Raw genomic sequence first — 20590 nt, 5'->3', positions numbered from 1 at the left:
TCTTAATAAAGCTCTGCAGTGCCAAACAATTTTGGTTACCCAGAGGAGCATCTAGAAATTTTGCTTTGATATCATCTGGCAAGGCTTGAAGGAAAAGCCAGGAGTAGTGCCAATTCACAGAGCCAGAGGCAGCAGCCCTAACAGACGCTTTGGCTACACCATAGCTGCATTTTATAGAGTGACAGGCAACTTTAAAAATGTAACCTAGTTAGGATAGAGAGGAGGCCTTATCCTCAAGAGTCAGGCATATCAGAAATGATCTTCCCAATCTGAAAAAAGAAGAAATAAAATGTATGTTGTCATATGGGTTGGGTAATTAATAGCCCTAAAGGGTAAAGTAGCTGAAGTGTATACTTTCTTAACAATCCCCTCTTTAGCTCTGCTGTTCTTATCCGAGGGAAGGAGCTTGGAAGAGGGTAGCAGCCTAGAAGACTTATCAGAAGTAAAAAAAAAAAAAAAAATCAGCACTGGATCAGATGAAGGGTACTTGTACAAGAACTTGCAGGCATCTGGCACCTTATAGAGCCTATGAGTCTTGTTGGGTGCTGGAGGTCAGGACTCTGGTGCCAGGGAAACCACAGAGAAGGTATCCAGTAGAACAGCCTGCACAGGAGGGATAGCAGAAGGTTTAGGAGAGACCATTTGTAACAACTCATAATGCATTTTCTGGATGTCTGATACCTGGGAGCAGTCCCATTTAAAATGCTCCCATCATATGCAGGGTCGTGTCTCCAAAAAAAAAAGTTCCTCCAAACACGAATTAGGCCTGACAGATTCCTCTTCTTCTGAACCATAGTCAGAAGGGGAAGGCAGTTGAGAGGAGTAGGCTAAAGGAGTCAGCATCCAAGTCAGATTCCTTGTCTGAGGACTTGGGGTCCCTTGCTTTTCTGGGGGTAGAGGACCAAGAGGGTACAGCAACCAAAACCCCCTGAGGAAGGTTCAAAGTCATCAAGGCATTGAACAAGCCTTGAGTGAAGTCCTGCCATTCTTTGTGTGGATCACTGGAAGCTGACACCACATGTTTAGACTTCTGTCTTCTCTTTAAAGCATCATCTGACCTAAGGATATGGGAAGGTTCAGACCCCTGCCTGGAGTCAGTCAAGGTACCTGGGACCTCTTCCCTAACAAGGATCTGCGGAATCCCTTTAGGCCCATTGGAGATGATCAGCCATGGTTCATTCTCAACCTCTGTAGTGGATGTTTGCAAGGGCTTCGAGGATGTGTAAGAAGCAGATTCCGTGCTGGTATCTGAGAAGCTTGAGGTGGGAGAAACCAGTGGTTATAATGAATTGTCCTCCAGGTTCTCATTCACCTCGAGAGATGCCCAATGGAGGCTGGACAGCAGCAGGTTCAGGTCTAACCTTCTTAGCTTTCTCCCTGAGGGGCAGCTGCATCTCAGGGTGAGCATATTCTGCCAAGGTATTTTGAGCTAGCAGCTTGAGACATTTATTCTCAAGATAAATGGAAAGGGAAAAAAGGTGGTTATGTAAAGTCTTTGGTACAAAAGTCTGACAGATGAGTCAGCATCTGTGAGAAGCACCTAAGCAAAACAGGCACCTATTATGGCAGTCCTCATGGGAATCTCCCTCCCACACTGATATTTCCCTTTCTCAGATGACATGTAACCCACTGAAAACTAGAAGTAAAAGAAAAGTAACATCAATGGGGTACTAAATTTGAAAATATAGGCTTAGTATAACCAACAATGTGATGAGCGATAATGGCATTTGGACTGGCAGCAACAAAGTTCTGGTTTGAGAACATTCATACATCACCTTTATATGACCTATGCTTGTGTGGGGATTATATATCTAATGTGCAACACTCCTGGGTAATAAAGGTTTTGCTATACTTGTCAGACATTGCGCTATCCTTGGCAGGAGATCCCAGATGTAATGTATACTGCAGCAGTGAAAAGAAGGACATCTGCTGTTATGGCAAGATTTTACACAACTGCACTTTTTATGAAGGTAAGGAACTTCTTCAGAACTAAAAGTTAAATCATTGTCCTGTGCTTTATAAACCTTTCCTGTTACATAACAGATTACATCACTGTGCATTCATAATTAATCAATTATTCGAACAATACCCTTAAAGACATGACTTTTTAAATCCATATATTAAAAAATAGTTGCTTTAATAAACATAAGTATGAAATATGAAAGTACTAATAAAAATAGATAAAACATTTAATATTTTCTAGATTCAAGTTATATTATAAAGATATGCATTGTAAATAGTTGAATTAATGTATAAAATATATTATATTTAAGAAAATGCTTAAAATATTTCCCCCAATATGTTTGAAATGTTTACTTGTTTGAAATTTGTTTAAATAAGGTGCATCTATCTATAAAAGGAAATGTTGCGCAACTCTGTATATAGACACGTTAATGGTAGATGTCAGTATAACAACTCTAAGGGCTAAAACACTATTAATGATGATTTTGTCATTTAAACCTGGGGGGCCAGTAAGCATCAAGTAACAATTGACAGTATAATTCTCAATACCCCAACCTAGCTTTCCATGGTCTCCTTTGTACTAAAGATAGAACTTTTTCAAGAATAAAAAATATTAGCATTTTGATGTTTCTTCAATATTTAGAATGCCTGTTCAGGATGTTACTGGCATCAGTTTTCTTAATAGTGTATTCATACTCATAAGTCCTGTCTTTCAAAGCTCTTTTGGTTTTACCTATGTAGAAAGCTAAGCACGTCCTACAACTAGCAAGGTGTACTTACTCCCCTGTTGTTGCAGTCATATTTGCCATTCTGGGCAATTACCCTTTGGAAAGTACTCGCAGTAATGTTCACTGAATCCAAAACATTTCTACATTGAGAAGACATTTTCCAGTTTTTTTATCCCAATCACTTTTTCAACACTGAGGTAGTTAAATCATTTCCCTTTTCAAAGTATAGTTTTAGATTTTTACTGCACTTATACACATAGCTGGCCTTCGGCATAGGCCATCTAGGCGGCCGCCTAGGATTCCGCTCTATCAGGGGTGCTTTTCCAGAAACTAGATGGTGTAAATAGACCAGGATAGGGCACCAGGTGGGGGGGCACTGTGGAACCATTTTGCCTAGGGCACCACTTGACCCAAGGCCGACCCTGCTTATACACATAAAATGGACTCTCATCTAACTTTCAGGGTTTCATGGTCAAAAACTTCCTTGCAATCTCTGTTCATATTTTCTTTGTATCATTATAACATTTCAGAATTTTGAATTGTCAGGCTCATATGTTAAAAAGTTTATTCTGACTAATTGTGATGAAGGTATGAGGAACGTTTATCTGCAGTTTCTTTTTATGAGCAAAAATCTATTTTAAATGGTTTAGTTTCTTCCATCTCACAGGTCACAGCTCATTGTTTACAGCACGTGTATGACTCAGGGTTATGGCCACTGGTACTGTTTTGAGGAAGTTTGCCTGGCTGTGTTCTCAAAACCTTGTTGACGATCTGAAAAATGATATTTTAAATTTCCCTTTGGATAGAGATTTAGTTTTTGGTTCCTGTGCCGCACAGGTTATCAAAGTGTAATGAGAGGGGTGATAAAGTAAATCTCTCAGATTTTTCAGCCCTCCTTTTCCATATTTTCCAAGGGATACTCTAATGCCATGTTCAACTTTGGCAAGAAGTAAAATAAACAGTCTCAGAAAATGCTGGTAAACAGACGTTTAAGAAGCAATGGCAATGGTGTTCCAAAAAGAAGATGTGAACTCCCTAAAATGGATAATCCAGCAAGGCAAAATGACTATGCAAGGGACCATCTCCTACCAACTTCTGATATTCCCACCCTACCCTGGCAGCCCCTTTTCCCTTCCAGAAAGTTTGAATCTCCACTTCTGACTTTGGAAACTGATAGTTGCAGACAAGAGGGTTCTGAAGATCATTCAGCAGGGTTACAGATGGCAATGGGGAGGAAATTCCTTCTTTCCAGTGGATAATTCCTCATCCACCAGACTAGACTCCTATATTTCCCCCTGTCCTTCAACATATGTTGTCTCAGAGAATAATAGAGTCAGCTTCTCCTTACCAGTTTGGGAAGGGTTTTCATTCAGTGTTGTTTTTGGTGCTAAAGGAAGAAAATGCTTGGAGACCAGTTCTGTATCTTTACTTCCTTAACCAATTTGTGATAGCGCCCAAGTTCAAAATGCTGTCACTTCACAACCTGTTACTATCTCTACCTCATTTAAATTGTCTGGTAACACTTGTTTTAAAATGTGCTTATCACATCCCTATTCATCCAGATTCTAGGCGTTTCTTAAGGTTTTGTGTGCTAGATCATATTATCAGTTCTATGACTTACCCTGTCCACTGCACCAAGAGTGATCAGAAATTGTCCAGCTCCAGTTATAACTCATTGCAGACTATAGGGTATTCACATTTTTCCATATTTAGGTGACTTGCTTATCTTTGCAAAGTCTTTTTCAAAGTGTCAAGAATCTATCACTTGGGTGAGACATCTGTTACACAAGAGAACATTCAAAAGTCTGTTTGACTGCATAACAGGATTGTGTTCCTGGGATAATCACCTGGACACCTCAGTTCAGAACTTTTCTTCCACAGGAAAAACAGAAGATCTGCTTCTAGAGTTTTTCACACAGATTTTGGTCTTTACAAGGGGAAAACCACAGTATTTTGCTTCTCATGGCATCTACGATTCTCATGATACACCTTGGCAAGACTCCACATGAAAAAGATACAATGGTATCTGAAGTCTCTTTGGTCCCAGCACCAACGCCCATTATCTTTTCAAATCCCAGTTCTGGGATTTGTAAAAAGAGGAATTACTTGGTGGAAACAGCAAATATCTGTCACCCCCCCCCCCCCCTTACAAGGCAAGGTAGTCACCACAAACACTTTAGACTTTGCTTGGGAAGTAGTTTCAGGAGGGGTAAAATTTAAAGGTGTTGGAAACACCAAGGACAGATGCAAACATATAAATATAAAATAAATACTTGCTCTAATCAAGGCACTCAACTGTCTGAATCACTTTTGATCCCCTGGAAGGGAAGGGATTTTCCAGATCTTATCCCCTGTGCAGAGTTCTGTGATAGCGTGGGAGGAACAACTGAGTTCACTTTGACACTTCAGGCTTTATACAATCTGTTAGAGCAAAAGTTAATTGCAGACAAGCTTAGCAGGACCAAAACCTAACCTCACATGTGGAAACGTCATCCTGGGATCTTCCAAGAATTGATCTTACTGTGGGGAACTTCTTAAGTCTGTTTGCCTCCTTTCAGAACAGGCAACTAAATAATTTCTGCCTTAGGACTCTTTGCAAACGGGCCTTGAAAACAGATGCTTTTACAGTCTTTCCACTGATTTTCCTGAGTTCTTTTAAAGATTCAGAACTGTCCAAAAATTGTTATGGTGACTCCCTTCTGGCCAAGGTAGCAATGGTTCTTCCTTTCTTTCAGTTTTGCCAAAAGCAATTATACTAACACAAGATAAGAGTAACTTGGTATAGCCAAGTGTGGAAACTATTCATCTAATTCCCTAGATGATAGTATTTTGATACCTTTTAGGTACCTTGTTTTGAGGACATGCCTCCGGTACTAAAGGAGGAGAGAAAGCCTGCTACTACAAAATGATATATATGCAAACGGAAGGAATTTTCTAATTGGTGCCAGACAAAAAAACAAGATCCTCTTCAGGGCCTGCTGCCTCTGATTCTTGATTATTTGTGCCAGTTACTGTCAAATGGTCTATCATACTCTTCTAACAAAGTACATTTGTCAGCTATTTCTGCTCGCTTCCCCTTGTATCTCTCCTTTCTAATAGTGCTCAAGTTAAACAGTTTTTGAAAAGGGTGTTCTGTACTCCTCCACCTAAAATACACATGGCTGTATTTGGCATTTTAATTTTTTGCTTGAAAACTGTCAAAGCAGGCTGTTTTGAGATGTTTGTTTCATGCTATTGTTTTTCATTATAATCACCACAGTAAGCCACTTCAGGCAGGGTTACAGTTCATTCTACAAGGGTGTTTGTTTCTTCAATGGCTTTCTGGAAAGAGGTGGACTCTAGAAGAGTTCTACAGGCAGCAGTTTTGTCCTCTGTATGTACTTTTACAGGGCACCAACTTTTCCAGGTCTAGGACCTGCTTTGCTAGGCACATTTCCCAGGGGATACTGGAGTCTTAATTTATTGGCTTCTTCTGTTTTGCTTTGCTTTTCTTAAGTTGTGGTATTCTACCCATATTTATATATATGTGTATCTCTCTCTCTCTATATATATATGTATATATATATATATATATATATATATATATATATATATATATATATATATATGTATATATATATATATATATATAAATATAAATATAAAATTCACACAGCTTCTAATAAGCTAAATCAGTGAGTGCTCAACTCTGATCAGGTAACTACACTGTTCATTTACCTTCACACATAGCCTGCCTTCCCATAATTAGCCAAAGATAGGCACTGAAGTACATCACTGGTGTTTGATTGCAGTGAAATTAGAAAATATTGGCCACAATAATGGGTTTCAGTTTCGTATTCACAGACACATACAGTACTCCTCCCTGCCCAGACATATTGGTGATTGTCCCTGAGGGGGTGCATCAGTGATTGTCTTAACAGTGATCATGCAGTTTCTTTTTCTGTCACACAATCTACATCCACGAATACCATATTGAGCAGTTACATCTGTGATGTTTGACAGTGATCATTGTTAAAAGAAGTGATCACTGCAGTGGTGTACTCTGACTTGTTTACTCTCATACATGTTTTGCTCCTCCTTGACAAGCTGCAGTGATCATTCTTAATGCCTGACCTTCCCATGCTTCCCCAAAGGTAGACAACTATTTCACTACACTTAGTTTTAATATTTATGTTCGGAATGAAAGAATTAATGGCTGTAATGTATTACAGATTGATGCTTCCTACACAAGAATCCTTCTACCACTATTCATTATAATTAAAAAATAAATAAAAAGCGAAGAAATTTGCACTGGTTTGATGCTGCTGCGAGTAGTGTGTATTGTTGCCACTATCCACGGATACATCTAGTATCCGACCAGTGTGTTTTTTCCCTTTTATGACCCTATAAGAGAATATTGTCAATGAAGATTAGCAGTCTTTAGTCAGATCACTGCAAGCCAGCAAATGAATGCAGACTCCCAGGTAAACACTGAGATTGGAAGCTCTTAGCAACGTATTGTGTTTGCTTAATAAACAAGCAAGACAGAGACAGGCTAGCTAAGTGGGGTTGGGAAAGGGAGCAATTGTGCTGATAAGTAAAATAATATCTCAATTCTGGATGACATTTATTTATTAATGCAGGCTTTAGGTTAATTATTTTGGTGCTGAAATTGTGCTGATTAAATAATTATACTTAAAGTTTTCTAAGGGTAGAATTCCTTTATTATTTTAAAATCATACTTTTTATGATTAAAAAAAAGTAAAAAGTTTCAGAATGCATGTGGATGATCACGACCTATACTCAGTCACCAGGAACCTCCTCGCAAACCGCACTGTAGGAACTTTGCAGTCATCCTTGGAATTAACAGTTCAAGCATTTGACAGAGTCCCCTAGATGAGGCCGCAGTATTGACAGGTATGTCACGGTCTTTGATCCTGGTGGACATACATTGCAGAGCAGTTGCTCCAAAGGTCTTGGCAAAAACTGACTGTAAAGACTGGAGCTATGAAAGTTACTTACCGTCTTCAGAGTCACTCCACCTAGGGAAGCAGGTGGCACCCAGTGGACTGTTATTGGATTTCTTGATGCTCCTTGTGATGCTTATCAGAGTTTTGTTTTGAAAGTTGGGTTCCAGAAGATTTGTACAATGCTATTGCAGTGCAGAAACCGCTTCTGAGTCTCAAACTGCCAGGCAGATTTTTCTCTCTTCCTTATTGCTGTCATGGTGGAACTGGTATATTGCTGATAAACAACCATTTCATGCTCTGGGCAGAGGCAAAACAGACTGCTGGAGTGGTAATCCTTGTGAGAATTTGTTTCCCCACAGTCTACAAAACTACTAACCCTTATAAAAGTTTGTTTCCCTGTCACTGTTGGACATGAGCAAACAGTACAAAAAATGCTTTTACATGACATAATTCCCACATAAAGTACTTATTTTTCCTTTGGAAGCAGGCCAACCAGCAGACTAACAGTGCTGATGTCTTGCAGCCGTACTTAATTGCATGATAATAAAGATTGAAAGATGGCATCAGCCGATGCTTCAACATCCTTATCTGGCAGTGGAAGGGAGTGGAGGGAAACTATGCCTCTAGAGGTTAGGCTGGTCATCAGGCAGGATGCCCCAGAAATGGTGACTGCAGTAATGAATGAAGTTGTGCATCTCTGTTTATAGTGAGTTACTAACACAACTGTACTTTCTGGCCATTGCCTCCTTTTCCTGAGAACTCTGCACTCACAGCAAAGATGTTAATCTAAAATCATCTATTAATGTGTCTCTAACTGCTTATACCTACTGTGGGCAGTCATCAATCTCCGAACGAACTGAAAAATGACTAATGAAATGGGAGATAAAAATATTTTACCAGTGTTTAAAGACACTTCTGACTAGTATAGGATAATAAAAATACCTACTCATTTCATTGATTCACATCAGCAGCATGTTAAAGTAAATATATTAAAATTAATATAAGTTGGATATATTTTAACTAAATACACAGACGGAATTATTAATTTAATGGTCTTTGGAAGATTGACTGGGTTGTTCGTGAAAATCGACCTTGTTCTTTAATAATGAGAGCTTTTGTTTAAACCAGAAAGCAGTAGCATAGTTAAAATTCTTACTTAATATTTAGAATTGAGAATTTTCTTGTTTCAAATTGCAAATATTTAATGAAAAGTGCTTTGCATCTAATGCTTTGTTTTCTAGAAATGCAGTGAGATGTTTAAAGCACTACATTTGCTAATTCTTGGCATGTTTGAAGTCTTGCAATGATATTTAAAAGAAATTGCAGTACATAGTTGCCAATTTGGAACAGTTTTAGAAAAGTGTATTATATCTCACAAAGTTATGCACTACAAGCTTTTGTAGTTCTAAAATGGTTCTTTTATATGAGATCCAGCTGTACTGTAGAATAGCTAACACACATTGCTTCAACTTTGGGCAGGACTAATCTTGCTTCAGTTATACTAGAAACCCATGGGAACGATCAGTAAACTTGAGATACCATTCACCAAGTGTTTTTTTAATTTGGAGCTGGGACATGTTTTGTTAGGCAAATGATCCAACAACTCTGGGTCCCTGAGTGATCAGAGCTTTCTCTGTAGGTGGAAAGTAGAATATTTCAGTAATCAGCAAGGACTTTGCTTCTGCAGAACCTGTCAGGGATCACTTTTTCAGTGTTAAGTTGAGAAGATTGAACATTGACATTTCCTTGGAATTTGCTTTTAAGGTGCATATCCTGAGTCATCATGTCCGCTTTGGTTCAAAACCGTTATGTTTTCCTTTATTGTGTTTGCTGGTACTTAAGTAGTAAAAAATGTATAAGTTATGCTTCATTCAAAAGGATGGTTTTGTACTCAGTGAATTTTGCCTGTTTTGTAATTTGCATCACTTACATTTTATGAAGAAATGTTCTTGAAAAGTAACTTTTTTGTTAATTTTTGGAACAATTTTGATAGTACTAAAATGATCTAAGATACTGAGCCACGATGCCATTTCTACCCTGTCGGGACCCAGCTTTAGGCCTTGCCTCTCATTTCACGGAGGGCCGGGCTAGTCATACGTAGGTGAATTTATGACCTCTAGACCCATTGTCCAGCTTCTTTTTAAAGGCAGTCATTGTGTCACACTCCTTAACTTGGACAAGAAGTTTGTTCCTCAGAATGGGTAGATGCTGTGACAAATCTGTCCCTCCTTTTTGTCTTATTTATTTGTTGGAGTAGATTTAGATCTCTGACTCATTGTTAACTGGACTATTTGATTTATATAGCTGTAAGAGTTCTTGGACTACTGGATAAGATATAGCCCTATAAGCAAGACAAAGATTGTACCCAAGTAGTCTATATGAAACTGGGTATAGAGATAAAAATGATTAGAAGTAGTTGCATAATTCCATTAATATGTGCTGATGTCCTTCATGGATGCATCTGCAGTCATAACAACTGGGTTGTCCTGTCGTCAGGCAGCCCTTCAGTCGGCCGGATCGGAAAGTCCGGTCCCGCTTGGCTGATCGCCACTTCACCAGCATCATCTCTTGGTGTTGGTCTGGCTGGCAGCAACCGGCCTTATTTCCCATTTTCTTCGCGCCCTTTTCTTGAAGCAAGCTGTTACGTGGCCTGTCGTCAGTGCCGGATCCAGATCATCGATTATACCGAGAGATTACTGACCCGGAATGCTTAAAGCACTTAGTAGGGATTTCTTTCTTGCTTGCCTCGATGTGTCAAAAAAAAAAAGTTAATAATTGTTAAAACAAATGTGAAATAAAAATAAAGACTCTTATTGTCCACCCTTTGTGTGCCTTGTTTACGGCGCTTTCAAGCCTGTTAGCGCTGTGTTCGGCTGTTCGGCTTTCAACCGACGAACCATTAGACGCGTTACTGGAGTTTGCTGTTCGGATTTTCTGATTGAATTGCGTACATTATGCACTCCGACTCCTCCGACTACCCAATCTGTAAAAGATAAGACCATGACTTAAACTCATGTGTCCGCGGTTTCGGCTGAAACCACCATGGTTAAAAACAACGAAGTGTCCTCGGTTTCTCTACAACTGAGGCCCCTCATACCTTTCTCTACAGAATCTCTCACCATGTGACCCTGCTACCATTCTTTAATCGACTACTCAGAAATTACACTTTCCACCTCTGGTTCAGACCTTATCAGACACCAGACACCTTTCCAGCATCCGTCAGGCCCCCTTACGTCTCCAGGGCCAAAGCAGTGTCCCCTAAGGCCTTCTGTGCCAGGCCAGCCTCCAAGCAGCCTAAAACAAGAAAACCAAAACCTATCTGTTAAGAAGATTTCATTTCTCAAATTAGAGGATCTCAATTCATTTAATTATTTAAATCTCATTAATCCAATCTCTCCCAGACAGGGCCTCTCCCCCCCCAGAGAGCCCAGCCCCAGAAACCCCTGAGAGAGTGTCAGACTGACCAGAATCAGACCTTTCTAAGACATAAATGACCAGTGCTGAAGAATTTCTTCAAGCTATGAGACAGACATCTAGATTTGAAGATTCCAGCTGCTTTTTCCTTTTTCCGAGATTGAGGAAACCTTACATGCCATGCGAGAGCAGTTCAAGAGCTTTCACAGTTTTTCAGACTCTTCCAAAACAGCTGGGACTTTTCTGCACCTTCCACAACACAGGCCCTTGGCTATACCTCCTGTTCTCTCTGTGGTGGATGATGCTTTCAGTGATGTCTGCTCATCCCAGACAGATTTTTTCAGGGTGTCCCCTTTCCACAGATTTTACAGGGTGCCAGACACCAGACCCCCCACCTGCCAAGGGTGGCAGACCCTGTACGAAATCCAATCCCACTCCTCCCAAGGCAGTAACTGTAGGGAAGCGACCAAAGCCCACACTATTCTTAAAAGCAAAGGAACTAGGCAATTAGACCAAAAAAGTCACCTGATACTTCTTCTCCAGCAGCTACAATAACAAGATGTCACATTCACATCTGACAAAACCAAAGCTTTGATGATCGCTAGTTAAAAAAAAAATAACTTTCAGGTCTCTACTTACAAAGAGTTTATAAGAAATACCTAAAATAATATAATACAACAGGTTAGTAACCATTCCTTAAAAGCTGTATTATGATGGACTGGAAGGCATATTTAGCAAAACTGCATTGACTGGCACAGTGATAAAGCAGCATGCATGGCTAAGGGCAAACTTTACGGATCAAGTACAAAACAAAGTTACTAGATGTCATCAAGGATAAGACATCCGCTCTTGGGGCACCTGCCCTCAAACGGTAAGAGAAAGAAGGCAAGGCAAGACAAGTTCAAGCGGTTAATATGCCCTTGCCTTTTCCACCACAAAAACTGGCAACAGGAAACTGCTCCACAAAAAAGAAGTCCTTTCTGACTCCACCAGCTCAAGGTAGCGCAGGAACAGAAACAGGCAGTCACAAATCCAGGTAGGTGCCACAAAAGGGGCGACAGGAGAAAAGTAACAGCAGAGGCAACCACACAACCTAAATCAACATCACCACAACCACTTCCACAGCCAAATGGACCTCCGCCTAGAACGAACAAATCCTCCTTCCTCTAATAACGAGGAACAAAAACTCAAATATTTCCTTAAACTCAAAACTTAACAAAATATTCCACAATTTACAAATCAAGTAGACCAAGCCAACAACACCAAATACCAAAGACAAATATTCGACAACCAATCTACCAAATCCAAAAAATGAGGGGAAGAAAAAATTCAGATAATACAGAGCAACAGAATGAGAGAAGTGGAGACTATTCCTACAAAGGAAAAAGTAAAACTAGGGTTCTACTTTCGACTAGTCCACATTCAACAAACATAAAAAGTTGAAACCAATTGGAGATTTCACAGCAAATTTCTACATAAAACATAAAATGTCAACCCTTTTGACAATGCTGAAAGGCAGCATGGCTGCTGGGCCTCTATCTCGAAGTGGTAAAAAAGGATCCTCAGGAAACCTTCACCGATCCATTAACACTGCTCTGCGAAGAAGATACCTCAAGATTCTTTGCAGGATCAGGCACTATAAATTCTCAGCATTGCCCTTTGGCCTATTGCACACGCCCAGGATACAAATTCAACGATACATCCAGTAATGATGCTACAGCAATGCCCATTTATACACAATTAAACATACCTGACTACATACCTGCAAAACTACAAGGTAGACAACAAATTTACAACAACAAAACAAAGCACATTAGGTCAACAGAAACAACCAAGCTACTAAATAGGGGGACAAAGTAAAACCCATTCAAAGCCTATACCCAAACAACATTTCTAATTCTTGAGGAATGGATACAGACACTCTAAAACAAAAAACAACTTAAGAAAACAAAAGCAAAAGGGGCTTCAAGGGCTCTCTTGCATAATCCAAAAAAGTACTGCAAGTTAACAACTGGAAAACTACAGACATTAGGCTTCAATTTATCATTCCTGCATTCTGAAAACTTGCCAGACTAATAATAGAAAAACTACAGTTGGGCCAGAAAAATTATGCAAACACAGGGTCCAGCTAAGAAACCTACATCAACAAATCCCACTAGTTAAACCAGGAGAAAGAATGGTCCCAAATGCACTACAGCTCCGAAGATAAATCCATTGCAAAGGCATATAAAAAGACAGACATCACACAAAGAATGGGGGCACACACAAGCAGGAAAACCCTATGCTGCACATCAACGTGCAAGCCAGGTGTTCACACAACAGACTACACAGACCAGGATGATTAAAAAGAAATGCTGGACAAAAAACTACATTTCAAAACCACAGGCACACCTTCAGAGGCTGAGATTGAGAATAAATTCAGACAAGACCCTGCACCAAGGGATTCATCCAGTCCATATGGCACTAGATACAAATTGAAGCTGTGGAACCTGCTTTGGAGCTACAAAAAGTATTCTGGGCTAATTTCACACGGGAACTCATACCGACATGCAGTTTGTACCGATGAACCTGGAACCGGAAGCTCAGATATTTGAACCCGCATATTTCATCGAATGCCCAGGAGAAAAAAAAATGCACCGGGACACCCAATCATCCATCTCAAAATCTCCAGAAAGCCTCAGAATAGGGAACTTTACGCCACTCTCCAATCCACCTTCTCAAGAACTTCAAATGGATTACATGACAGCTTAAAGAGGATTACAAGGATAATCTGGAATCAAGGCCTGACAGCAAATGCCAACCACACATTCCTGAGAATAATCCTTTACACTCAAAGCTGGCACTGAAACGGATGTAAGAGATGTTAACTCTAGGCCAAGACAACGCAAAGTAATTAAAATCTGCCTACTCCATGGCTCAGAAACATAAAACATCACAACTGGCATACACATCACTGATAAAGCCTAAAGACAACTACAGCATCATACATCCAAACCTTAAAAGCGTTGCAACTGACTGCATGAATCAAAGGAACAACAGCTAAATCAGGACTTTCCCAAAGAAGAAAAAGACATTATTCTGGAGAAAACGCAACATTTCAACAAAAGGAAGGAACTATGTCAAAAGATGTTAAGAACATCCGTCATCCTACTGAAAAAAGGAAAAGATGTGTCAAAAACATAGATATGCCTAACATTCTAGAGTATCTGGCTGAACAACCAGTTTCAGAGCTGTCCCTACTCCTCCATCAAAGATACATGCATCCCTTGCCATTCAGGAAATTAGCTTTTGTCCACCTGTTTTTAGCACCTTGCTCACTCAGGCCCTTTAGCAGAGCAATCAAGAAACACAAACCTCCAAAGACTGCTTGCCTTGAGAGCTTGGGACAGCAACTGCTAGACCTAAAACACAGGTCTTTCACAAACCAGCAGCTCAGGCACTTCCACCAGTGCTGTCCTGGTTTGGAACTAGGAAACTTGATTCAGCACTTAACCATACTTCAGCAGGGAACAAGCAGATCTACTGGCCCCTACCTTCAGTTCAACCCACAAAACAGAGAACAAGAGAGAGTGTCCATGAGGATAATCCCCCCTACCTGCCTACGGTGGTAATAGGACAGAACTTAAGACAGATACCATTTTTGCAACACCTTCAACAGGAACCAAGCATGAGGGAAAAGCAACACACCACCCCAAAACATAGACAGATTGCATACAGCTTGGATAACACAAAAATAGAAGAAAAACTGACCAACACATAAGATCTCATTTGACAGGGAGGGCCATAGCAGCTATTTTATTCCAACCATGGAAAAAATGGAAGACAGGGTATAAGCGGCAGATCTCCTTCACACCACACCCTACCCACACAAGACAAATTGCCTATATAGCAAGGATCCAGAGATTAAGCACCTTCTTACGAGTGGTAGCAACTGACATTAATTATACATTAGCTACTGGGGCCCCATCCCATACATTGTGCAAGCATTATAACCAGCCTCTATATTCAGATCCCTGCCAAGGGTTTTCCACTGCTGTAAGTTTACCATAATAATAGAACATAAGCTAGTTTTATCCTCCTCCTCCCATGTTTATGGTAATATACCCCTCCTACCCTCTGTCGCATCTGCCCATATTTTACCTACATAAGTTTGTATGGTATTTTAGTATATTATCGGCCAACTGGCATACATATGTACACGCTTTAATTGCTGGTTTACTCTCTATACTTGGAGAATTTGGCATTACTCCCAATTTAGCCCATGCTGGTGAGCTTGTTTTGGGGGCTTGTGTTAATATATTTTTGCTGAACAATTTTACTACTTAAACTATGTGCATAGCACTTAAAGGCATAGTAAAATGTGATTTGCTTTTATTTTTTAGCAAGCAGAATATAAGTGGTGTGCTCAATTAAGGTCCTAATTCGCTTGATTCAGAATGACCCTGCCATTGAGTGTGAATGCATGCACTGTAGAACTTTAACTGGTGGAGGCCATTATTTTGAGATTTATATCACTGTGGCTGCTTGCTAAGTTGGGTTTTTTACTTTTATTCAAAGAATAGATAGTTATGGCTAGTGGTGCCCCAACATTTTGATGGGCTCGGGTTCAATGAAAAACAATAGCTAAAGTGTTATTTGTCTTTGTCTTTTTGTGTATAGAAAGGCAAGTCTTCCTTGCAACGTGGAAAGACATTCCCAACGAAAATGAACTTCAGTTCCAGATTAAAGATTGTCATTTGAATGCAGGTGAGTTTATGCAAATATTCTTTTATTGTTATAGTATTTTTTGTAAGCCACTGTAACGACAAAATTCTGCTTTCAGACTGGGAAGTCAAAGTGTTAATCAGTGACTTTTTAGCTTGGGGGGGTGGAACCATAATGACTCCAGATGTTTCATTTCATTTAGCAGCCTCAGTGCCGGATGAGTTGGCCTGAAAGGGAGCAAATGAGCAAGTGGTGTTGGCTCATTCATTCTTTTGTGTTGATGGGGTTGTATTGGCAGACTTATGCCACAAGAGTTCCACATGGAGAAAGGCCATATACATGGAATTCTGAGAGTATGAGCCCACCAATCAGAGTGTGTACACTGTAGTTGAAAATAATACCTGCAGAAGTGTACATTTGCACTCATCCTAGAATCATACATCTCAACCATACCGAATTACTCTGTTTTTACCAAGTTTTGGGGTCCAAATGAGGGGGTGCCATGATTCCCGAGTGGCACCCCTTCATTTCCCATTTTTTCTTTTCGTTTCTCAATTTTTTCAAATATTACACTGTTGGAGCTGATATCATCACTTGCGCGATGATGTCAGCTCTGTCAGGGCTGGCAGCCAGTTGGAATTGAGCTCCTTCAGCTCACATTGTCATTTCTGGCTGGAAATGCCAGCGGGAAACAGCAGCACTCATTTGGATTTCTTAGCAGCAGCATTTTGGATTTATCAAGAGCAAATGCGAGTGGGAAATGGCAACCGTTTGGATTTATCAAGAGCGGGAAACAGAAGCACTTGTTTTAAACACTTAGCAGCAGCAGCGCTCATTTTGGATTTATTAGCAGCTGCATTTTGGATTTATCAAGAGCGGGCTGGGAAATGTTAACAGCACTCATTACATCGGAAGCATGGATTTGGGGGACAGGTGACATGGATTATTGTTGGGGGAATATTTGGACTCAAGGTGTGTGTGTGTGTGTGTGTGTGTGTGTGTGTGTGTGTGTGTGTGTGTGTGTGTGTGTGTGTGTGTGTGTGAGAAAATGCCCCCATGTAATACACCTGGTAGCTAGAGGTATTCCGGCTCAAACCCTGTACCATTGGTACAGGGTAAAAAGAGCCTAAAGTCCCTAGCCATCACCATTTCTGAGCTTTGTCTAGATTTTTTGTGCTAAGAGTTGAGAGCTAAGCCTATGGTGAGAAGTGACCAGAATTTTTATTCCCCCATTATTGGCTTTGTTGTTTGTCCATTTAGTGCTAAGAGTTTGAGAGCTATGGTGAGAAGTGAGAACTGAATTCACTACATGATAGCCATTAAGTTTGTCTTTCCTGTTTTTAGGGGACTGCTGATTTGGCATAGTGGTTTGTTGCTCTGACTGTAGTGCATAGGATCCTGGGTTCAAGACTTGCCAGTGAAATGCATGGTGGTAACACAACATTTTATTCTAACAACTTTCTAAAGTTATACAAGCAGTGTTTAAAATGTGTCCCTGGTAAGTCCCTAGCCACCACCACTTGTGAGCTTTGTCCAGATTTTTTGTTCTAAGAGTTGAGAGCTATGGCGAGAAGTGAGAACTGAATTTGTATTTCCCCATTATTGGCATTGTTTGTCCAGGTTTTTTGTGCTACAGTTTTGAGAGCTATGGTGAGAAGTGAGAACTGAATTCACTAAATGACAGCCCTTAAGTTTCAGTCTTCCTTTTTTTCAGGAAACTGCTGATTTGGCATAGCGGTATGTTGCTCTGACTGTAGTGCATAGGGTCCTGGGTTCAAGACTTGCCAGTGACATGCATGTTGGTAACACATTTTATTCTAGCAACTTTCCAAAATTATACAAGCAATGTTTAAAATGTGTCCCTGGTTTTTGACATTTTGCCCCCCCCCCCAAAAAAAAAAAACTGAAGTTAAAAATAAGTGCGAGAAGCTGTACAAGATGTCTATGGCTTACACTACTGTCATTCTATTTATAGTGTGGTTGTGGAAGTAGACTTTTATAATGGAAATGTTCTGAATTGGGCAGTTTTGTCATTATTGGATCATGCATTTTGTTTCATTGCCTACAGTACAGCCTACTGGAAAAATGTTCAAACAATAAATTTAAAATGCACTCTGTGTGCTGTATTTTACAAGGAATATAACTTAAAGTCAGGAAGGTGTATCAAAGAAAAGAACACCTGTATGTTTCTTGTTTTGTGTGCAAGGGGCCAATGATTTGAAAACAGCCCAAATGTAATCTTTATCCACCATTGGCCAGATGCATTTTTTTTGGATGTGGTTTGTGGGTTTCAATGCTATTTCAATGAATATGAGTTTCAAGGGTAGAGAAGTTTTAATGCCAGGTCTATTTTCACTGTGAGACAGTATTGCTTTGTTTAGCAGATGTCTGTTAGTGTTTTGTGCATTGTTGTGCTGCAAAATGTAAAAATAAAATCCAAATAATCATTGTAGAAGTAAAGCAGTATACACACATTAGTGTTTATGGTAAATGGGGAGAAATCGCCAGGTAATGGGACATTGGAATGGCTGCAGGGGGACTCTGATGCAGCGCCATATTTTGGTTGTCTGTTCTTCAGTTTGCGTTTGAAAGTTGGTATCCCACAATTCCATTGGAGTGTGTGGGGTTATGTTATTATGTATGCAAATTAGATGTTAATCAGCGTACAGATTTGTACCTATTTTTCATGGGCCTTGTCCAGATTTTTGATGTTTCCAGGTTGAGAGGTATGCCTAGAATAGTGGCCATTGCAGAGCAATATCTAGTCTGTGTGGAAGGCCAAAAAACCTGCTGACCCTGGCTTGGTTTCTCTCTTTGTCCTTGAATGCAAAGGCTTGAGAGGAAAAATGGCCCAGTAGGGAACAGGAGCTTGATGTGTGTGGGGTGTGGGATGACACTTGAGCAAAAAAATGATTTAAAAATAAAAATGTTAATCTCTACTGTCACAAATTCTTCTTCTTAGATTATTCCAAGTATGCTGATAGCAAAAAATTCTAAATGCTGGCATGTGGTCAAGTGTGTACCACGCGCAGGACACTGTATTTATTTTGGTTTTACTCCTTTGCTTCTAAATTCATATGAGGGGGCTGTAATTTCCATCTTGTTTTAGCTTCCTTCAAACATATGATTGATTCCTTTACCATATATTTCTGATTAGAGCTTTGTCTCGCACTGGCACTCTTCTTCGTATGACTACCATTTTTGTTCTGTTGTCTATATTTTAGTTTTCCATTAAATACATATGAAAAGTATGATCAGAGGATCAACATAGCAGTGTTTGCCAGTGTGTGGAAGCGCTGAAGAAAAGCATCAGCCAGCAGGGAGCTAAAGAGCAAATGTGGCTGGACAAGCAATTCAGAGGGCAGTGCAAAAGCCAGTTACTGTATCAGGAGAAGAATGCAAATGCCTATCACGACTGTAAAGAATTTAGCCCCAAAATAAAGCTGGGCTACTTTATGGGCCAACCCCCATCAGAATATAATTACAAAAAAAAAAAGAGAGATAGACATCAGTCAGGACACAAAACACACCAGTGTTATATTGTAGTACAGTACAGATGAGCACAGGGTTAGAAGAGGGAAGTGATATTCAGTGGATGTGATGACATTTTGCTGGATAGGTGGGTGCTTGAAAGCATATATATGTATGTATAAGGTAAATTAAATTAGGGAAGTAGTGACTTGGAAATGCAGCAGAGTTGAGCCATTAGGGAGTGCAGATGTGACCCACTCCCAGGAATATGATATATGTTTGTATGGCATGGTGTATGAAACATGCAAATCCTGAATACTGTTAATATATATACAGCGAACATTTTCTGCCTTAGGAAGGATGGGTGTCTATAATGGGTTCTTAGGTGAAATGAGTCCGCAAGACCTACTAATAGGAATATTTATGTGCAAGTCCTGAATACTACTGACACATTTACAAACATTTTCTGCATAACATCACTTCGGTAAACAGAGAATGTTTGGACAACAGAAACTATGTAGAATGTAAAAGGTGGATATAGTAATGGAGGGAGGATATCCTCTGCAGTGCAGGGGTAAGCTTAAAAGGAAATAGAGAATTACTAATTCTCCCTCTTCATAGACGTTTTGTTTGTAGTAAAGTGCCTCAGCAATATCCTACCTCATGAACTTCTAGTTGCATTTGAGCTGGTGGGATGCTGTAAACTGCATTTCCATACAGTGTGCTGCCATTCACAGTGTTTTGTCAAGAAGCAGGATACAGTGTGTTAGACCATTCAGAAGGAACTTTGTTTTCCCTTACCTGAGTGACTGGCTGTTGGGGACCGATTTCTGAAAATTACTAGTTGGTTCTCTTAAATGGATGCCGTCTTTTTCCATTTACTTCTTAAACTGGGAGAGGGTCACTATTAATTTACTTAAGTGGATTTCCTTTGTCAGAATGGAGTCTGACACTCTTCACTATTGGTCTTTCCTGTCTGAGATAAGGACTGAAGAAGTCATGGTGTTGGCCTCCTGACTGAGAGTATTCTACTGTGCCTCCTGGGCTTCATCACATTTGTCATTTTTTCAGTACAATAAACTCTCAGTTAACCAGAACTCAAACAACCGGCAAAAAAAAAAAAAATTGAAGAAATACAGTGCAATTTTCATGTGTTGCATTTTCTGCCCCCCCCCCCCCCACCCACACACACACACAGAAACATACCTTACGTTTTTAGAGTTTGAGTTTTAAAAAAGAAGATGGGAATAAATCCTCTCTCTCCCCAACTTGAGAACAAGTCAAACCAAACAAATAGTATTGGATACAGTATTAGTCAGGCCTATTTTTAATAGTAACTCTCAAGCAACTGGAAAATTCAGT

The 20590-nt window shown here is 39.9% G+C and overlaps 1 protein-coding gene across 3 annotated transcripts in view; it reads left to right on the top strand.

Annotated features, from left to right (window-relative positions):
- Nucleotides 1–20590, top strand: part of AP2B1 (adaptor related protein complex 2 subunit beta 1) — a 1330026-nt gene that overhangs the window by 1137664 nt on the left and 171772 nt on the right. For all 3 annotated transcript variants that reach the window (XM_044063279.1, XM_044063277.1, XM_044063278.1), the window contains one exon: nt 15713–15799. In XM_044063279.1, coding sequence (XP_043919214.1) covers nt 15713–15799 — 87 coding nt within the window. The remainder of the gene's footprint in view (nt 1–15712; nt 15800–20590) is intronic.

This window comes from Protopterus annectens, chromosome 2.part1, assembly GCF_019279795.1.
Source record: "Protopterus annectens isolate FY-2018-M chromosome 2.part1, PAN1.0, whole genome shotgun sequence".
NCBI classification, from domain to species: Eukaryota; Metazoa; Chordata; order Ceratodontiformes; family Protopteridae; genus Protopterus; species Protopterus annectens.
Note: the sequence above shows the minus strand (reverse complement) of the source record. Positions and strands in the feature narration are given on the sequence as shown.